This window comes from Halyomorpha halys, unplaced genomic scaffold (assembly GCF_000696795.3).
Source record: "Halyomorpha halys isolate HHAL.00 unplaced genomic scaffold, Hhal_1.1 Scaffold508.1, whole genome shotgun sequence".
Lineage (NCBI taxonomy): Eukaryota > Metazoa > Arthropoda > Insecta > Hemiptera > Pentatomidae > Halyomorpha > Halyomorpha halys.
In genome coordinates, this window is record NW_027106467.1 from 559032 (window position 1) to 576439 (window position 17408).

The following is a 17408-nucleotide window of genomic DNA, read 5'->3' on the forward strand; positions in this document are numbered from 1 at the left end:
ATATATGCTATATAACATAAATGAGGATTGGTTTATTTGAATAGTTCTGATATCATCCCAAGAGGTGATGGTCATTTTCAGCCCCTCAAATAAAATACGCTGTATAACCAAAACTATATCATATAGATTTCTTATACTTTTTCTATCAATGCTTATTTGTAGATATCATTTAGATTTAAGATGTGTAAGGATATTTCTTAAACATATCCCCAACAGCAAAAAATACTAGATGATGCAGGGTAACAACCATACAAGTGGTCATCCACATCTTCAGCCATCATTATTAATCTTTTAATAAATAGGTTAACACTTCCACAGTTTTATTGAGTAATGCTATTCCTATAAATTGTTGGCATTCTAATTCATTAAATATTTTATGTATAATACACCATTCATGAAATATTATTTCTTTGATATATATTTCCAAAATTAGTTGATATTATAATATATGTTCTCCCTATTACAAAACAATTGATACAGAACAATAAGAAAAAAATGCTAAAACTATGTTAAGACTGAAGATAACAAGCTGTGGCTTATATTTGATTTTGTGTTCACTTAAAGACTGAAATGGTATTTAAGATACTGTATTATCTTATCAATTTAGAATTGACAAAAGATGCTTCCTTCTTAAGACAAATGTTGGTGGTTAATGATGAGAGTTGTATAAATTGTTTGAGATGATTGTAACAAGATTAGGAGGTTAGGTAGGTATTAAGAATTAAGAGTAAATAAGAGAATGAAATAAGGATGTTTTACAAATGGAGATGGGTAACAAAGTCAAAAAGGTAACGGAAATCATAGAGGATTTTTTAAAAGAAACCGTTCTTAATGAAATGGGATGAATAAATAGGTAGGTTGGGATCTTGACTTCAAAGGTAGATTGAAGAAACTGGGGTTAGAAGTACAAGACTGCAGGCAGATTTTTGTTTAAGAATTGAAATGAGAAGGCATTATTTAAAATTAAGATAATCCATCCTTGCTAGAAATATGAATGAGACATGTGAGAGCATTAGTTTACAACAGTAATGATAAATCAATTTATTAGTTGTTGTTTTTAATTTTATCAATAAATCTAACCTATAGAGAGTAATTAGCAAACTAATTTTTTAGTCTCACTTTGTGCTCATCAGATTGTACTCTATGTGCTAAGCATGACTACTAAAAGTGGGAGGGTACTAGAAGACTGATATTTTGTGAAAGTGAATAGAAAAAATCTCAAGGGATCTGTACATGGTCTCAAGGAACGAAATGCCAGAGCAGAAAATGAACATTAAGAATCTTGTTATGGCATTTGCCCAAAACAATAAAACAAAATGCACTATATGAAGTACTCATATCCTTCCATCTACTTGAAATTTAAAATGTTCTCATAATCCATAAGTGTCATCTCAACGTCGAACTTTGCCATTACTATCATTCTAATTGATTGTGTAAGGGTCCCTTTATAAGCTCTTTAAATATTGAGATGAATTTTTGGGTAGTAATTTTGGTTCAGGCGCAGAGATAGAAAAAAAATCTTTTTTTACAAAATTATTACTTGTACTCCCTGGCTTCCTGTCCTTTGATATAATCTAAATTAAAAGTTATTCTTGAAATGATATAGTAGGAATAATAAAACAGCTGTTGAGGCCAAATTACATTTATTTCTATACTTTTGAGGAAACATGCTAATGACAGTGCAATATCATTCAGATTAACAAAAGAAAAGCAATAGTGTTTTACCTTCTAAATATAAAAGATGTTTTTTATCCTCTCCTCAAATACTAGTTATAATAGAATATATAATTATTAATGTGATATAATACCATTATTTTGTCCTAAAGTTGCCTTGCAGCTACTGAATTCATAACTTCAATTATTAACTATTGATGTCTGGTTTATTTTTTTTCTAAGAACCGATAAAAATTAAATAGAAATTTTAAAGTATGCCAACTAATGTAATTCCTGCATTTTTTAATTACCTACAATAAAATAAGATAAAAACAATGGAAGGAACTGGTATATTCACGATTGCGATGAGATAAACTTATTTATTCACATTTACACAGTTATAAATACTAGTAAGGATAGAATAGTCCATAAAAATAAATAAGGACGTATGTACCCTCAAATAAACTAGAAAAAAATAGAGACTGATAACAAGAGAGGTTAATTCTTTTGTTTTTAATAAAACACCAAACATAAATATAAGCGTCTATAACTAGTACGGATCCTCTGTATTATTTCCTACTTCTTTTTTAGAATTACTTCTAGTTTCTTCAGTATTATTAACATAACCATCACTTAAAAACATGATTATACAAAGTAATAATTTAATAGTTAACAAAAATAAATGAATCTCGTGACAATATACAAACAGAGATGAGCAACTTAATTCTTTCTTTGACATAATCAACACTCATACACTGTGTTAGTTTTGGGTAGATAGGCTGATTTCTACTCGCTAGCAAATGATAAGATTGATAAAACAACCAAAGGTTTCAAAAGTAAGCAATACTTTTTTTATTATATATTTAATCAACAAATGCAAAAATTAAAATAGTAATCAGACTAGACCATGCAAGAACTCATTTATCTTCCAAGACAAGATTACCTGCGATGGTTTGTTTTATTTATACAATTGATTTTAATATTCTAACTGCATAAACATTTTACTAACAAACAACTAAGTACATACAAAAAATTGTATTGTAATGTATAAAATAAAAATATTAAAAAAAAAAAAAGGAAATAAGAAAAAATAACTAGATATTTAGATTAATTAACGGATTGGGGGAGATCCGCCAGCTATTGCAGTATGAGGACCCAGTAGTGCCTGTGAAATAAATAAATGAAATTAAAAAACAAAAAATAAATAAGCTTCTATTATACGAATAAACTATTTATAAGTTAAAAATTTTTTTTAACAAAGAAATCAACTTTTGTTTCATGTTATGACAAATTATCAAAATTATATGACTGTTTCAATTCAAAGAAGTAATTTAAATATTTTTACAATGGCGAAATCGCAAGAAACATAAGGCATCGATAACTTTGTCCTTCTATTTTAAAAATAATTAACCCTTCCATCAAAACAATTTACTAAGAAAAACGTTTCCACAGAAATTTGTACGGACACTAATTGTTGTAAATATAATCAAGTTTATTTTTGTAAAACTTAATTTAGAGAAATAAAACAACGCCTATCTTCTTTCCTGAAGATATTTATCTGTTTCCTTTGATGAAAAAACCATCCAAAACATCAGCAAGAATAGGTACTAATGTAAAAGTGATTAAATAAAGAAATGGAAGTAAGAAGATGAATTAATTTCCCGAAAAGAAAAGAGCAGAAAATAACATAATAATCTTCACAAAATAAACCACTAAGCATATTTTGTTTAAAAAAAAAATAACCTTTTGTTTTTCCACAATTACTTGATAATCAATGTTTTTTTGTAATCAATCTATTATGAATATATAGACGAGTTACCTGTCGTTGTTCAGATCTCTGGGCTTCTTCTACTTGTGCTCTTTCAACTTCAAACATCACAGGTGCTAGAAGAATGGCTGAACTGCTGAATATTATCCACATAGATGTTCGAGCAAAAGAGTATAAACCTAAAAAAATAATCAAAGATTAATTGTAATGGATATTAAGAATCCTTTTTGAGCCTTTAGCTGACAAAAGACTGAGATAGGTGTCAACACAAGTAAAGTTATTTCTAAGCATTGTACTATTTTTATCTCCATTTACTTCAAAATCATAATTTCAATCAAATTTCTCAATCTAAGATTCCAATTTTGAAGAAAATGATGGAGTTTAGAATGATTATAAATATAATTGCTTTAAAAGAAAATGTTTAATCAAATAAAATCCATATTCTAAGAATTTAATTATTGAAGTGGAAGATCGATGATTGACTGTGAGTAATAATAAAAGGAAGATGGTATGGGTGTGGTAAAAGAAAACTTAATTAGTCATAAACTATTTATTACGAGCCAACGTTAGCTCATAATAAATAGTTTTACAACTAATTGAGTTTTTTTTACCCCATCCAGGGCCTGGGCCCTGTTTCATAATGAAAGCTAATAGTATTCGTACAAGTATAAGTACAAGTGTAGAAACCAGTGTGATAATAATACTAATACTTATTTTTTTCATAATTTTTATTATGATTTATAATTATTCATAACTTTTCAACTAGAAAAGGTACAAAGAATGGCGTGTCTAAGTGTGACAGGAGCAATCAGAACATGTCCCACAGCAGCTATGGAGACAATTCTGAATTTAACTCCCCTACACATCTGGATACAAAAAGAAGCTATAATGAGTGTCTTAAGTATAGAACGTGACTGGAATTATGGACACTTAAAGATACTAAATAAAATTAAGGGTAAGGAATGGATGAGCTTTCTAAGTAACCATTTACCCAAAAGAATTTTGAAAAGAACTTTAATGTATGTATTCCAGACAAAGAGATATGGAGGAAAGGAGGCCCTAAATTTGAAAAGGGCGCATTGGTCTGGTATACTGATGGATCAGTTAAGGAAGGAAAAGCAGGGGCTGGGGTTGTAGGACCTAATTGCAAAAGAACTCTAGCAATGGGAATATACCCAACTGTCTTCCAAACTGAAATACATGCAATAGAAATAGCGGCATTAGAAAACATTAAAAAAAATCCAAAAGGAAAAAGGATTTATATAATGTCAGACAGCCAGGCTGCTTTAAAGGCAATAATGTCCTATACTATAAAATCAGGGCTAGTCTGGAATTGCCTAGAGAGACTAAAGGAATTAGCCAGAGGCAATAAACTGACCTTGATGTGGACCCCAGGACATGAGGGGATTGAAGGTAACAAGATGGCAGATACCCTAGCTAGGAAGGGATCAGAAATGATGCTAATTGGCCCTGAGCCATATTGCAACATATCTGGAAGTGCAATCAGGAATGTGGTTAACTCCTGGGAACAAAAAGAGAAGGAAACATACTGGATGCTGAAACCAGGTATGAAACAATCCAAGCTCTTCATTAAAATATCAGAGGAAAAGGCAAAATTTTACCTTAACCTTACTAGAAATGAACTGAGGACGATAACAGGACTCCTCACGGGCCACTGCCCCTTAAAATATCATCTTAAGAAGATGAGGCTGGTGGAGGATTCCACCTGCCGTCTATGTATGGAAGATGAAGAAAAGGCACAGCACATTCTGTGTGAATGTGAAGCCCTTCCATTCAGAAGATTACAGTATCTGGTACAGGACAGAATGGAACCTGAAGACATTTAAACCCAAAAGAATTATTGAACTTCATAAGAAGCATAGGATTCATATGAGATATCTAGTGGAAAGAGGGGTAACTCACAAAAGATCCAATTGGGTCGAAGTGAGGAAGGGATTCCCGACCCTCAGTGTAATAATAATAATAATAATATTTTTTTCATAATAGAGATAACTATTAGTGATATTACAGGAATTAAAAAATACTAAAATACGATTTACTATTGTACAAGTCAGTGTAATTGAATTAAGATAAATCTACAAGACTAATAGTATTAGTTTGTACTTTATTATGAAACAGGGCCCTGATCATCTTCCTTTTATTTTAATTATTGAAGGTTCTCCAATGTTGCATTTTAATTTTTGTGTTACACCATTGAAATCATCCAAATATAAAATTATGTGCTTTTTATTAAGATGCTGAGATGAAAAATAAACTTCCTTTAGAATATTATCAATAAAAATGCATGAAAAAACATACATTATTGTATAAAAATCAAGACTCTGATGAGTACTATCAATTACTCACAGTGGGCTGCAAATTCTTAACATTAAAAAAAAAATACTGTAAATCAGTAAATTCAATAAATTATTTTGAAACAACTAGTTAAATAACTATAGAAGAATATATTTAATGGCACTTAGCCACTATATCATATCTTAAGTGTGAAGTATAAATAAAAGAAGAAAAGTAATTAGATATTCAAGATATATAAAGAATTTTAGCCAATTACTGCATCTAAATTTCAAAACTGCAAAATACTACATGTTTTCCTTGAAACTTAAATATATAAGATAAAAAGATGTAATAGAATCCATTACTTTTTAGTCCATGTTTTGCTCCGCAGAATGTCGAGAATGAAGCATCACGAACTTTTTCTGGAAACATTTCTGTTAAACCCCATAATCGCTCGGCTAAAGTTTCATCATCTTCATCCTGACAAAACAAATGTTAAATACAATTTAAATAGAAACTATGAATGAGCCATATTATTTTAATCAACAATTGAAAATTTAATAATGTTATTAGACAAATTTGGCTGTCAAGCATACAAACATGCCAATCACATCATCTCCGTGTATAACAATTGGTTAATCAAATACTGAATCAAAGACACGAGAGTTGTAGTAGTTGTAGATGCTTTAAGAAATTCATAAAATAATATCCTTCAACTACATGACCCTAATTAGTCTAGTCCTTAAGGTGCTTTAGGACAATAGGGCCAGACCAGATAAATACAGTAGGGAGTAAAAGAGGGTATAATATAAGTTTCCAACGAACAACAGGGCGGTCAAATCCGATTCAAACTCTATTCTATTGTTCCATATTTGGTTTGGGACCATATTTTCTCCTTGTCAGGTGAGTTCAGCTGGGTGAAAACCTCAATTTATCTGGTCTGGTTCAATCGTAAAGAGACCTTTATATATGGAATCAAAACCATATGAAAATACTAGTATAAGATTACCTATACCACAACTAAGCTTGAGGGTCAAAATCTCTTTATATTAAAAAGTAAAGTTTTTCATCAGTATATTTTGGCCCAGGTTTATTAATGGAGGATGGAAACAGAGAATCAACAAGATGATCTATTACCTCTTTGGCAAAACTGATACGGTCAATATGATTACCAGATTCCGGTGGACATGACATGTGGCCCAGATGAGTAAGTATTCCTGTTAAGGAATATTTATGAGTAAAAATGAGATAGGAATTGACAACTGGATAGTTCACTCACTCACAGCTGCTCATTTAGGTGACAAGGACATATGTATGAAGAAATGTTTCGGCTAGTCAAAAACTAATTCTCTTACTTATATTGCAAACTTGTTTTCTATGAGGAGAGATAAATGCCAAATTTACTGAGCAATATTGCCTAGGAACTGAAATGTAGTTGTGGTTCAAATTCACAGGTCCAGTGATTGTGAACTGAGTGAAATTCTTGTTTGAACAGAGATGTCCAAGCAAACGGCTTTGGACCTCATGGCCAACTTAACCTAATTCCTTTAACGTTCATAACGAGATTTTGATTGGAGGGTTCATTTCAACAATTCCTTATTTTTCTACTCTAAAATATCAATAAGCTATCATTCAAGATATAGTTTTACATTTTCAAACTTTAGTTCAAAGACAGTTTAGCAGTAAAGTATAGAGACTTGTACACTATTTGGCATACTCCTTCCTCCAAGTTTAGCATGTAAGATCATTACGTATTAAATATACCAATAAGACAAGAAAGCCCAGTTATGAATCATCTGTAAACAAATTCCGTTAACTGAATTATATCTCAATTGTTAAGGCATGAATAGAGGATGCATCTACTTTCCATTGTACCTGCCTAAGAATTAAGATTGGTGCGGTGTTTACATTTCACTTTTGATTTTTACAGATTTGTCTTCCCACATTTTGAAAACTAGAACAATTTATTTTGTTAATGAAACATTAAATTGTAATATAACCAATCTAAGAAGGAATCAAAGGGTGAAAAAGTTTGGTTATACAAGTTTCTCACTGAATTTAATATACACAACTCATTTTAACATCTATTTTAAGTAATTAAACTATTGTATTAAAAACACCAACTAGTTCACATGTTCAGGAGGATAAATCAAATTAATTAATTCCACTCATGAGATAAACTTCCTACATATTTTAAAATTTGAATGATTTCTCAATATTAAGAAAAACTGAAAAACAAAAAATAGTAATTTGCCGGTATTGTAACAATACTACAGTTAGAATAGGATACTAAGAAATAGAAAATGAAAGTAAAATAAAATTTATAATAAAATATCCGATGTAGAACTAAACTAAACAGCACGAGGAAGTTTTCATAATATGTTTAGTCAAATGAAACAATAGTAAAAAATCAATCTACTTACATCTTCTTCAAATGAAGACGACAGCCGTCTTTTTTTCTCTGGCGTACAATCTTTACTACTGTCAGGCATTGAACCTACTCCACTGTCTGTTTCTTCTGCCATAAGTATAAAAATAAATATATATTAAACAATAAAACCCGAATAGTGCTCACTCAATGTGGGATAAAAGTTTATATAGGTTAGATCGGTAATGTAGTTTATCAGTGACTGTCAGTGTAGCCAATGAAATTTTAATGTTAAAAAAATATAATAATTAGGAAATACAATAATTTAAAAAATAATTATAGTAATATGAAGAAAAAGCAGAAGTTCACAAAAATATTTTTAAAAATTAGAATAGAGTTGGTAATAAGTCTGTTATGGAAAAATAAATGTAATCCTTACCTATTCAAAAATCTAGTAAATCTTCTTGATTAAACTTTAGCCTTTCTTAATATTTCATTCCAATCAGCATTTTTTATTCATAGGTTTATTATTAACCTTAAATTAATCCTTCCTATGAAATATAGAAACTATAAATTTATTCTCTTAAGCAATTACGTGAAAAATACGACGTTTTATCATATGGTTCATTAAATAAATAAATGTAATCGATTTTCTTTTGTGTTATATAAGCTGGTATAAGGACAATTGAAATTTAATATAATTGCTGATATAGTATTGTTTTTACTAATTTATTTCTTCGAAGGGGGGGTAAAAATTTAGGCATTACAATATTATTTAGGTTAGCTGAGATTGTTTTGTAAATAAAAAACCCTGCATTCATAAGGTTCAAACTATCAATCAATTTTCCAAAATAAAATGAAACCCCCTTTATTTTTTACTCTCTTCCTTACATACTTACATATTTCTGACATACGGAAAGTTTTTTATCATCCTGGTTACTACCTATTCTAACCCGAGTGGAAATGTCGAGATTTTATTCTGTGGGGCCATCTAGAAATAAAACCGAACAGCCCAAGCCAGAATCGAAAAGGCACTCCAACAGTTACGATATGAGGTTGCTGACGTGACGATTTAGCTCTCTTGTCTGCGGTGGCCTCAATGCAATGAAATTATAGATTAGTTGGTTTCATTCAATCTTTAGAATACTAATGGAATTGCAAAACTTTTTCATGACGATTAAGCGATTTTCCCAGATCTCTAAAGCCGGATCCAAAGTTTTACCCCTCGCCTCGATTCCACAGTTCCTACAAATATAAAGAAACAAAATAAAAGGAAATGTAAATATTGGCAAAGAAGGTAGTTAAATTCTTAAAAATGGAACTAGATTACTATTAGAAGATTATTAGTTTAGCATATCTAATGATTTTAGGAAGATGGTCCAGATGGTGGTCGGGAAGATATAAAAATAGTAGTAAAACTATTTATTAATAACCAAAATAAATAGTTTTTCTATTATTTTTCTTGGCCAAAACCCGGATCCCTTTCTTACAATCAAATACTAAGTTACCTATGAATTCAACTTTCATTCAAGTATTTTTATGAGATACTTGTTAATTTAATTATCTTGGTATATAATATTTTTATAAATGTATACTCGTTTAATTGAAGTATACCGTTAAAGTAATTGACAAAATTTGAAACACTTTATTCGCAGCCAATTGATACAATTTTAAAACATTTAGCTGATGTAATTATTAAATCTAAAGGTTTGGAAAGCACGAATATTTATCTGTTTCCAGTTCTAAAACATTATAAAACACAAACATGTTGATCCATCACTAACGCTTATCCAAAAACGGTCTTCCGTTTGTACCAAAGACCGACAGTAGTCTACATATATTCAGGCCAACTTTTACTAGCCAATACAAATAACCATCTACACATTTGTGCGTGTGAGAATTTAGACATTTAATTTTAAAATTTTAACAATAGTTACTTTAGTCATAAATAAAATAGCTGGACATAACTACGGCTAAAAATACCTCTATTTTTAGTTTAAAGCATTCGTGGAATATCACAGAATAATTTAAGCCATCAAACTTATAAGTCGGTGGAGCCATGCGCTTAAAAAATCCCTACTTACCTACAAACGGAAAGACTAAAATATTACCTCCTTTATGGCTCATCCATATTTCAGTAAGTATCGGAATGCCAGTATAGTTGGGAACTAGCTTGAAAACGTCGTACTCCTGCCCTTGAAGGTCCGGCCCTCAAATTATAGAAGATACATGATAATGATGGATAGAACCTTCACGAAGTATCAAGTTTTCCAAAAAGATCTTGTTACGTTCTAATCCTAAAACGTTGTATAAATGGAAAGTCAAGTACACATATGGAGCAATAAGAAAAAAAAAAGTTTGAATATTCACTTTAGCAGTAAGACCAAAATCCTTGGTAGATGCTTCGAATAATTCTTTATGTACATTAATAGGAATAAAATATAAATGAGAATTATTAAATGACTGTTAAAAAGCAAGGTATGTTAAAGTGACATTGAATATTTTAATTTTATGATAATATCCTTTCAAATGACAATCTATGATATTTAACAAGGAAAATTTAAAGTAGTAGAAATAGATGTGTTGAAATTATTGAAGTTTAAATGTGAAGATGTTATCTTTCAGAGGCAACGACAGTTGGGGTGGGGTAGCTATTGCTCATTGGGACCTCTTTGGAAGGACACCTGTTGCAGTTACTCATTTTGTTATTTAGTAAACTAGCCTAGATTAGTTAGGTGTCGCCGGTCGTTGGTGTTGTGTGTGCTTACATTGTTATAACGATGGTAGTACAAGAAGAAGAAGTTGGAATTAGGGATTTCGTCCTTTTGGACGAAATAACTATGGATAAATTCATTGATAATCTAACCACTCGGTGAGTCTGTTATTAATAATTGATGAATATGTTTGTACCTTATATACTTGTGTCATTTTTTAAAAATTACAAGACACTCTAATTCCTAATTGAGAATATCTTTCACGAATTTGTAACTAACTAACTGTTTTGAAGATAGTTAAATCCAATTGTTTTTAATTTAGTTCTTTGAGTATTTTAAAGTTAATTTTAAAAATGAAACAATACAACTGAACAATGTTTTTGTTCATTGCTATGCTAATTGTTAATGTTAGTTCTGGTATGTATTAAAACCAATAAATTCTTTGACTTTATCTCATTATGAGTTGTAATCATTTTTGAAGAATCTTATTAAATTTATATTTCTCATAATATTGAATAATTTTTGCTCCTTTTAGTTTTTATTTATACGCCCCTTCTGTTTAGAGCTTAAGGTACTTAAAAATTTTCTCATTTTTTTTTTTTTTTATTCAATTTATGTATTTTACTACAGTGTACTTAATTCTCCAGTCAAAGAAAGGTCATTGTGTAGTTTTTAGTCTAACTGATCTGCAAGTTAATAAAACCATATAGTCAATAAATTAAATATTAAGTTCTACTTTTAACCATAATTTGTCTTAGTGTTTTATTAACAAAAAAAAAGTGTCCTTAAATTATAGCTTTTGATGTTACAGGAATTTAGATTAGAAGATCTTGTTTAGTTATTTTCTTAGCTAAGAAAAAATGTAAAATAATAGAATAAAAACCTATTGAGCAAGACATATTTTTATTATAAACGAATTAAGTTTAGTTTGATATAATTAATAGAAAATTTACATGATGTAAAATTAATGGAATCATTTACATATTTTTTTTTTACAAATTCAATTTAAATTTTTAAAGTTTCATCTTAAAATACATATTATATATATAATTAACCAGTTCTTTGAATATTGTGTTACTTCAAGTGTTGAGGTATGTTAAGTGTATAAATGAGACCACTTATATTGTGATATCTATGAATCTGAATAGTTTCATGTTTTAATTTTAAATATTTAAAATAAATAAATACAATAGGCAATTTATTTCTGCGGTATTGGAAATGAGATCCAATAAACAAAATTACTCTGTCATTCTTATGTTACTTGTAAGTAATATTTTTTGTTTGTGGTTATTTTATTATTTTTTAATAATCTAGTTTCAAAGCTTTTTTATTTTTATTTTATTTTTTTTGACAGTTCTACACCTTTATGAATATGTTCTAATAGTGATCATTTGTTGTCCCTATTATTTTTAACAATAATTGTTTACAAATATATTTATTCTGAATGTAGTTATAAGAATAATATTAGTTAAGCCTTACTCATTACTAAATATTTAATACGTGTTCATAATTTTTTTTTTTTAAAGAAGTAATTATTTAATAAATGATGAGATTTTCAAACATATTTTAATTAAGATTTTTCCAATTTTACATTGCTTGGATGTTTTTAAAATTCATCTTAAAAATTAATCTATCATGAGTGAAATGTAAGTACTCTACAGTTGTAACAGGAATCAGTTTAATTATTGTACTAAGAAAATTAATTAGAGTTTTTAAATGTATAAGTTATATACTCAGTAATTATGAAACTAATTAATAATATCTTCATATATTCTATTATGGAATCATAGATTTTAGGTATTAACAAATGTTAAGTGTTTGTTTATTTACTGTTTCAATCACAGCTTAATAGTAATTGTAATGGAAACAATTATGATCAGTCCTGGTATAGTAATAAGATTTTTAGCACTTAAAAACATTGTCTCCAGCTTTATTTTCCGATTTTGTCATAAGTTTTATTTTTGGATTCTCTGTAAGAAGTCAGAATACGTTATCATATGACGTAAGGCTGACTCATTGGCTTGTATCGTATCTCCCGGGCGATGCAGTCATTCGCATAAGGACTTTCACTGAATTAACATTCTTGAAGAGTTTACTTAACGCTTGACAGCCAATCCTGATTGCTGTTGTAACAGGAGATTACGCAGAATATTATTTCCAATTAAAAATATTTCGATTTAAACAGTTATTGTCCCAAAAAAAAAAAAATCGATTAGTCACAAATATTAACAAATTTGTTCTGTTTACCCACGATACGGAAATATGGCCAGCGGGACAAAATAAATTCCTGAATGATTTGGGATCTTCCTCATTTATAAATTTTTCAGGTGATGGCGATTTTCTAGTGATTGTTATGAAATTTTAATTTTTTTTTACGGCCGATTGATTGTATTTGCAACGGTGTTGTTGGCTGTTTCGTTAGGGATGGAATAATGTTGGATGTTGTATAATCATTGTTAAGTAATTGTTTTATGTACCTTCATTTTATCAGAAAAGTTGATTTAGTATTATGTCGATCAGTAGTTCAATGGGTTCTCAGGATACGCCTTGATGTTTTCATTACTTTCACTTACCATGATATGAAATACATTGTAATGGGGATTATGATCATACTACATTTCTAATTTGTGTATTCAGCGGAAATACACGTTTTTAGGTCATCTGAGTGAAAATAAGCATGTCTCGCAAAATGTCTAATAAGTGTACTGCCTCGCTCGAAAGCGAAAAGTTCACCTTTTCCGATGTTGTCGACTGCCGGTAGTGCAACTTTATGGAATTGATTTTTTATATCTATTTCGATTTTCTCATGATCTCTAACGATTTTGAGGGGCTATCTGTAGCTCAGATGGATAGGCCTAGGTCTATCGTTCTGAGATCTGCAGGCGGCGCCGGTTCGAATCCGCCCTGGGCGTTGACTTATTTCCTGCAGCGGCGGTCCCACAAAATGAAAAACTTGACTCCCGCACCATGGCTAGAATAGGTTGGTCACCTGTAGATAACCAGTCAAACATCACCTTCTCTGTGGATTGCCTTAAAAAAAAAGATTTTGATGAAAAATTATCAGTGATTTTTAATTTAAGGTAAATGATTGAATTATTATGACAGGATTTGAATGCCGAATGTTAACAAAACATCTTCTTAAGTATCCTTAATTTTCTCTATATGAAATGATCAACTACCACTCATTATTTGTAGTATTATAAAATGGAACTATGAAAGAATTCGATTAATAGCAAAAGGAAAAAACGATATTCACGCAACAGCGAAGATCTCATTCGATTGTTTATCACACTACAAGAAACCTTTAATTATGAATTTTCACAATAATAAGAAATTATCGATCAACATTTTTAAGTACCTTTAGGTTTGTTTATTTGAGAAATTTAAAATCTGTTGTTGCTAATTGTAATAAACAATAAATAATAAAAAAATATGAAAGAATTAGGTCATTATTATTGTCCCATGATCGTAATTACAACAGTCAGGTTTAACTTTATGAAATATATAGTATGAAGATTGTCAATCTGGACGATAAGAAAATAATTGTTTTGAAATATACAAAGATTAATTTCTTCCCAAGGTGGTAAGTGAAAGTTTGGAGATGCGTGCACCAGATTTTGTTTCTTATCAACGACCCACATGTATCGAAAGTATAATTTCCATGCTAGAATATCAGACATTTTTTTATTATTTAAAAAAAAAAATATTTATTTCAAAAAATTAAACACTCATTGTTAGTTAATAATAAACATTGGATTAATAGAAATTATTAAAGAATTTTAGCAATAACTAAAGGAGATAAAAGGAAAAACAAAGACATTTGATTTGGACGGGAATATACGGAATCGTCCGAACATGGTGATATGCGCGCTTCGCACCAGATTTCTGGATTTAGGAATGAAAATGTTTGATTTTTAAAGCATTTTAAAAGTTGATCTCCTGAGAATAGTTTGTTATGGGTATTTGAATTTGTAGAAGTGAAAGAGTTATGTATTGTAGAAAAAGCAGGTCAACGTTCGTTGTACTTTGGATTTTGGCCCAGGGTTGAAAGATAGTCTGGCATTTATGAACCTACGATCAATTATTTATTAACCACGTGATACCCCTAGTTAATTATGTATTAGGTTTGGTAACCAGGATTTCGGCAAGAAGAATGGTTGAAGTAACCGGGTTCAATGATCACCTACCTTAATGATATCCTGTCGGAAGTTCACCGGTTCCAGAACAATTGTAACAAGACTTTGCAATCAGAGATTGCTACTGAATTATTCTGAAATTTCAAAATGCACTAGTCCTTTTTATGGGTGAAATAGGCTGTAGAAAACTAAGGAAGGGACTAATTCACAATAATAATAATAATAATAAAGGCTTAACGAACCCGAAGGTTCGATGCCGATACCACCAAACGCTCTCTGCATACATCCTTCCAGTGATGTCCCTTCAAACCCAATTCCACTAAATCATTTTTAACCCAATCCTCCCATCTACGTTTCGGTCTACCCCTCGGACGTTTGCCCGTTGGTTCTGTGTTTAACATTTTAGGGATCCGCTCGTTACTATGCCCTACAACCTTACACGCCCATCTTATACGCCGCAATGCTATAGCTTGAATTATATTTATCGGGTGTAGGTCCTTTAATTTAGCGTTGTGTAATCTTCTAAATTCTCCCGCCAATTCGTCCTTTTTCGGTCCGAATATTTTGCGTAACACTTTATTTTCGAAAACCTTAAGACGCTGTTCATCACTTAGTGTAAGAGGGCACGTCTCACATCCACAAAGAACAGTGGGAAGTATAATGGTTTTGTAAATTCTAATTTTTAAGTTTTTCGATAGAAGGCGCGACCTAAGCAGTTTCGAAATTGAAAAATAACAAGCATTTCCTATTGCTATTGATTTATTTCCTAAAAATCTTTAAAAAAATGTTTCACTTAAAGACTTCACTTTTTTTTCAAGAAGACTATTTTGGTTTTAAAAAAAATAAGAGTAAATGACAAATTGGTGGTCGAAAAATCGAAAAGCCTAAAATGTTCACTAATTTTTCACTTTTAGCTCAATATCTTTAGAAAATTGTACCCTTAGAAACTTTAGTGTTTACAGTTTAAAAAAAAACAAAGAAGAAACCAAGGTGAGGTACCAATATTTATCGTTAATAACTAAAACCATATAATTTTTTAAAATCATATTTCCTTTTTGAAATTTTAAGGATTACTATGAAATATATAAAATAAAAAACATCAGGTGATTAAATAGCGAAAATTATCAAAATATGTAATTTTTATCAAATTTTAAATGAAAATTATTAATAAATTCTCCCTAAATTTTCATTTATGGGATGTGGTTAGTGAAGTGAAGAACAAAAACAAAAAAAAAATCCTAAATTTCAGGCCAACATTTTCTTAATATTTTATAAAACTATTGTTTTTTATTCATGAAGTTTGTCTTCATTTGCATTTAGCTCTGATGAAGGCCTGAAATTTATGCTGGAATATTGGAACTCCATGAATCATAAAAATAAATTATTTTTTTTTTTTAAAAAAATAAATTTTTTTTTTAGGTATAAAGTACATTATTATTGGCTTCTGATTCAAATGGACGCGTTTACTTGTAATCTCATTGGTATTTTATAACATATTGATAGATTTACTTTAAGTAATTCAAATCATTCTGATAATTAACACAAATATCACAATTAATAAAATGAATTGAAAAATCATCTTATATGTTACCTCTAAGTATTCTGAGAGTGTAGGTATTTCAGTTGTTTCCTTGACACCATTCGGAAGGTATATGACTGCACCTGAAGTGTGGCTGGTGTTCTGATATTCTTTTTTTAGTATGCTCTCTTTGCTACTTTACCTGATTTTATTTTCTTAATTAAATTTTGTTACAATAGTGATAAATTTTTTCATCACTATGATTAACCAAGATTGATATTCTGCAAGCATTAGTCCAGCCCGTTATTCATACTTCCTGCCATTATTGTAATTCACAGCTGGTAGAAGATCAGAACGCTTACGTAAATGTCTTCAGAGAAGAATCGTGCAAAATTTTACGGCTATTTGAACATTGTGTAATGATCTGATTTAATATTTACAAATGACTAAAGACTAAGATTAAATTTAGTCTGACTAATAGCTTATGAATCATAATTTATAACTCTTGTGAGTAATGCGCAATAACCATACGGGATTACTGTAATTGAATGTGTTATTTGGTGGGAAACAAGCGTTCAATTTAATTATCATCCCTGTAAAATGAACTTGGACCAATCTGTAAATGATTCGAAAAAATGGCACCGTTTGTGTTTGTAGCCATGAAATAGTTTTTGTGGTGTTCTGAACATCTGATAATTCCTGTCAAGGACAATGGCGGGAAATCTGAGCGCCTTACAGTAAGCTATCTCGACTTGTATGTGAGAATAGTGTTTACACTTAGCTTACGGGTGAACCACAGTGTCATCTTCAAGAGGGCCAAAGCCCCACGACCATGGGTCCCCTTAAGGTTAAATGTACCAAGGTTTAGTGATTTATTTTCAAGAGATGGCAGCGCTCAGGAAGAAAATTTACTTTTCGCCTCATCTCTGTGAACGGTGAACGTGTTTAGAACCGG

The 17408-nt window shown here is 30.1% G+C and overlaps 2 protein-coding genes across 3 annotated transcripts in view; one reads left to right on the forward strand and one right to left on the reverse strand.

The window, feature by feature from the left end:
- Positions 1 to 1626: 1626 nt before the first annotated feature.
- Positions 1627 to 8693, reverse strand: mge (translocase of outer mitochondrial membrane 22 homolog mge). Of its 2 annotated transcripts, XM_014425409.3 has the most exons (5): positions 8524 to 8693; positions 8140 to 8234; positions 6082 to 6196; positions 3473 to 3600; positions 1627 to 2818 (listed from the first exon to the last, which is right to left on the reverse strand). In XM_014425409.3, exons 2-5 carry the CDS (start codon positions 8206 to 8208, stop codon positions 2765 to 2767), a joined length of 366 nt encoding a protein of 121 aa, XP_014280895.1. In that variant the 5' UTR covers positions 8209 to 8234; positions 8524 to 8693; the 3' UTR covers positions 1627 to 2764. The 2 variants fall into 2 exon arrangements, with proteins under 2 accessions (XP_014280895.1, XP_014280894.1); XM_014425408.2 differs by lacking the exon at positions 8524 to 8693 and having other exon boundaries at positions 8140 to 8341.
- Positions 8694 to 10758: 2065 nt separating this feature from the next.
- The window catches only part of Myo31DF (Unconventional myosin ID), a gene marked incomplete in the record, with an annotated part of 53090 nt that continues 46440 nt past the window's right edge, over positions 10759 to 17408 (forward strand). Inside the window, 1 exon segment of the mRNA XM_067044837.1 lies at positions 10759 to 10956. Within this exon segment, the coding sequence (XP_066900938.1) occupies positions 10865 to 10956 (92 nt within the window).

Excerpts from the sequence above, each read along its gene's own strand:
- mge (XM_014425408.2), bottom strand. The coding sequence starts at position 8,241 with ATGGCAGAAGAAACAGACAGTGGAGTAGGTTCAATGCCTGACAGTAGT. Across the intron at positions 3,601-6,081 it reads AGCAAAACATGGACTAAAAA|GTTTATACTCTTTTGCTCGA; the intron begins GTAATGGATTCT and ends TTATTTTTTTAG. Across the intron at positions 2,819-3,472 it reads AGAGATCTGAACAACGACAG|GCACTACTGGGTCCTCATAC; the intron begins GTAACTCGTCTA and ends TTTATTTCACAG.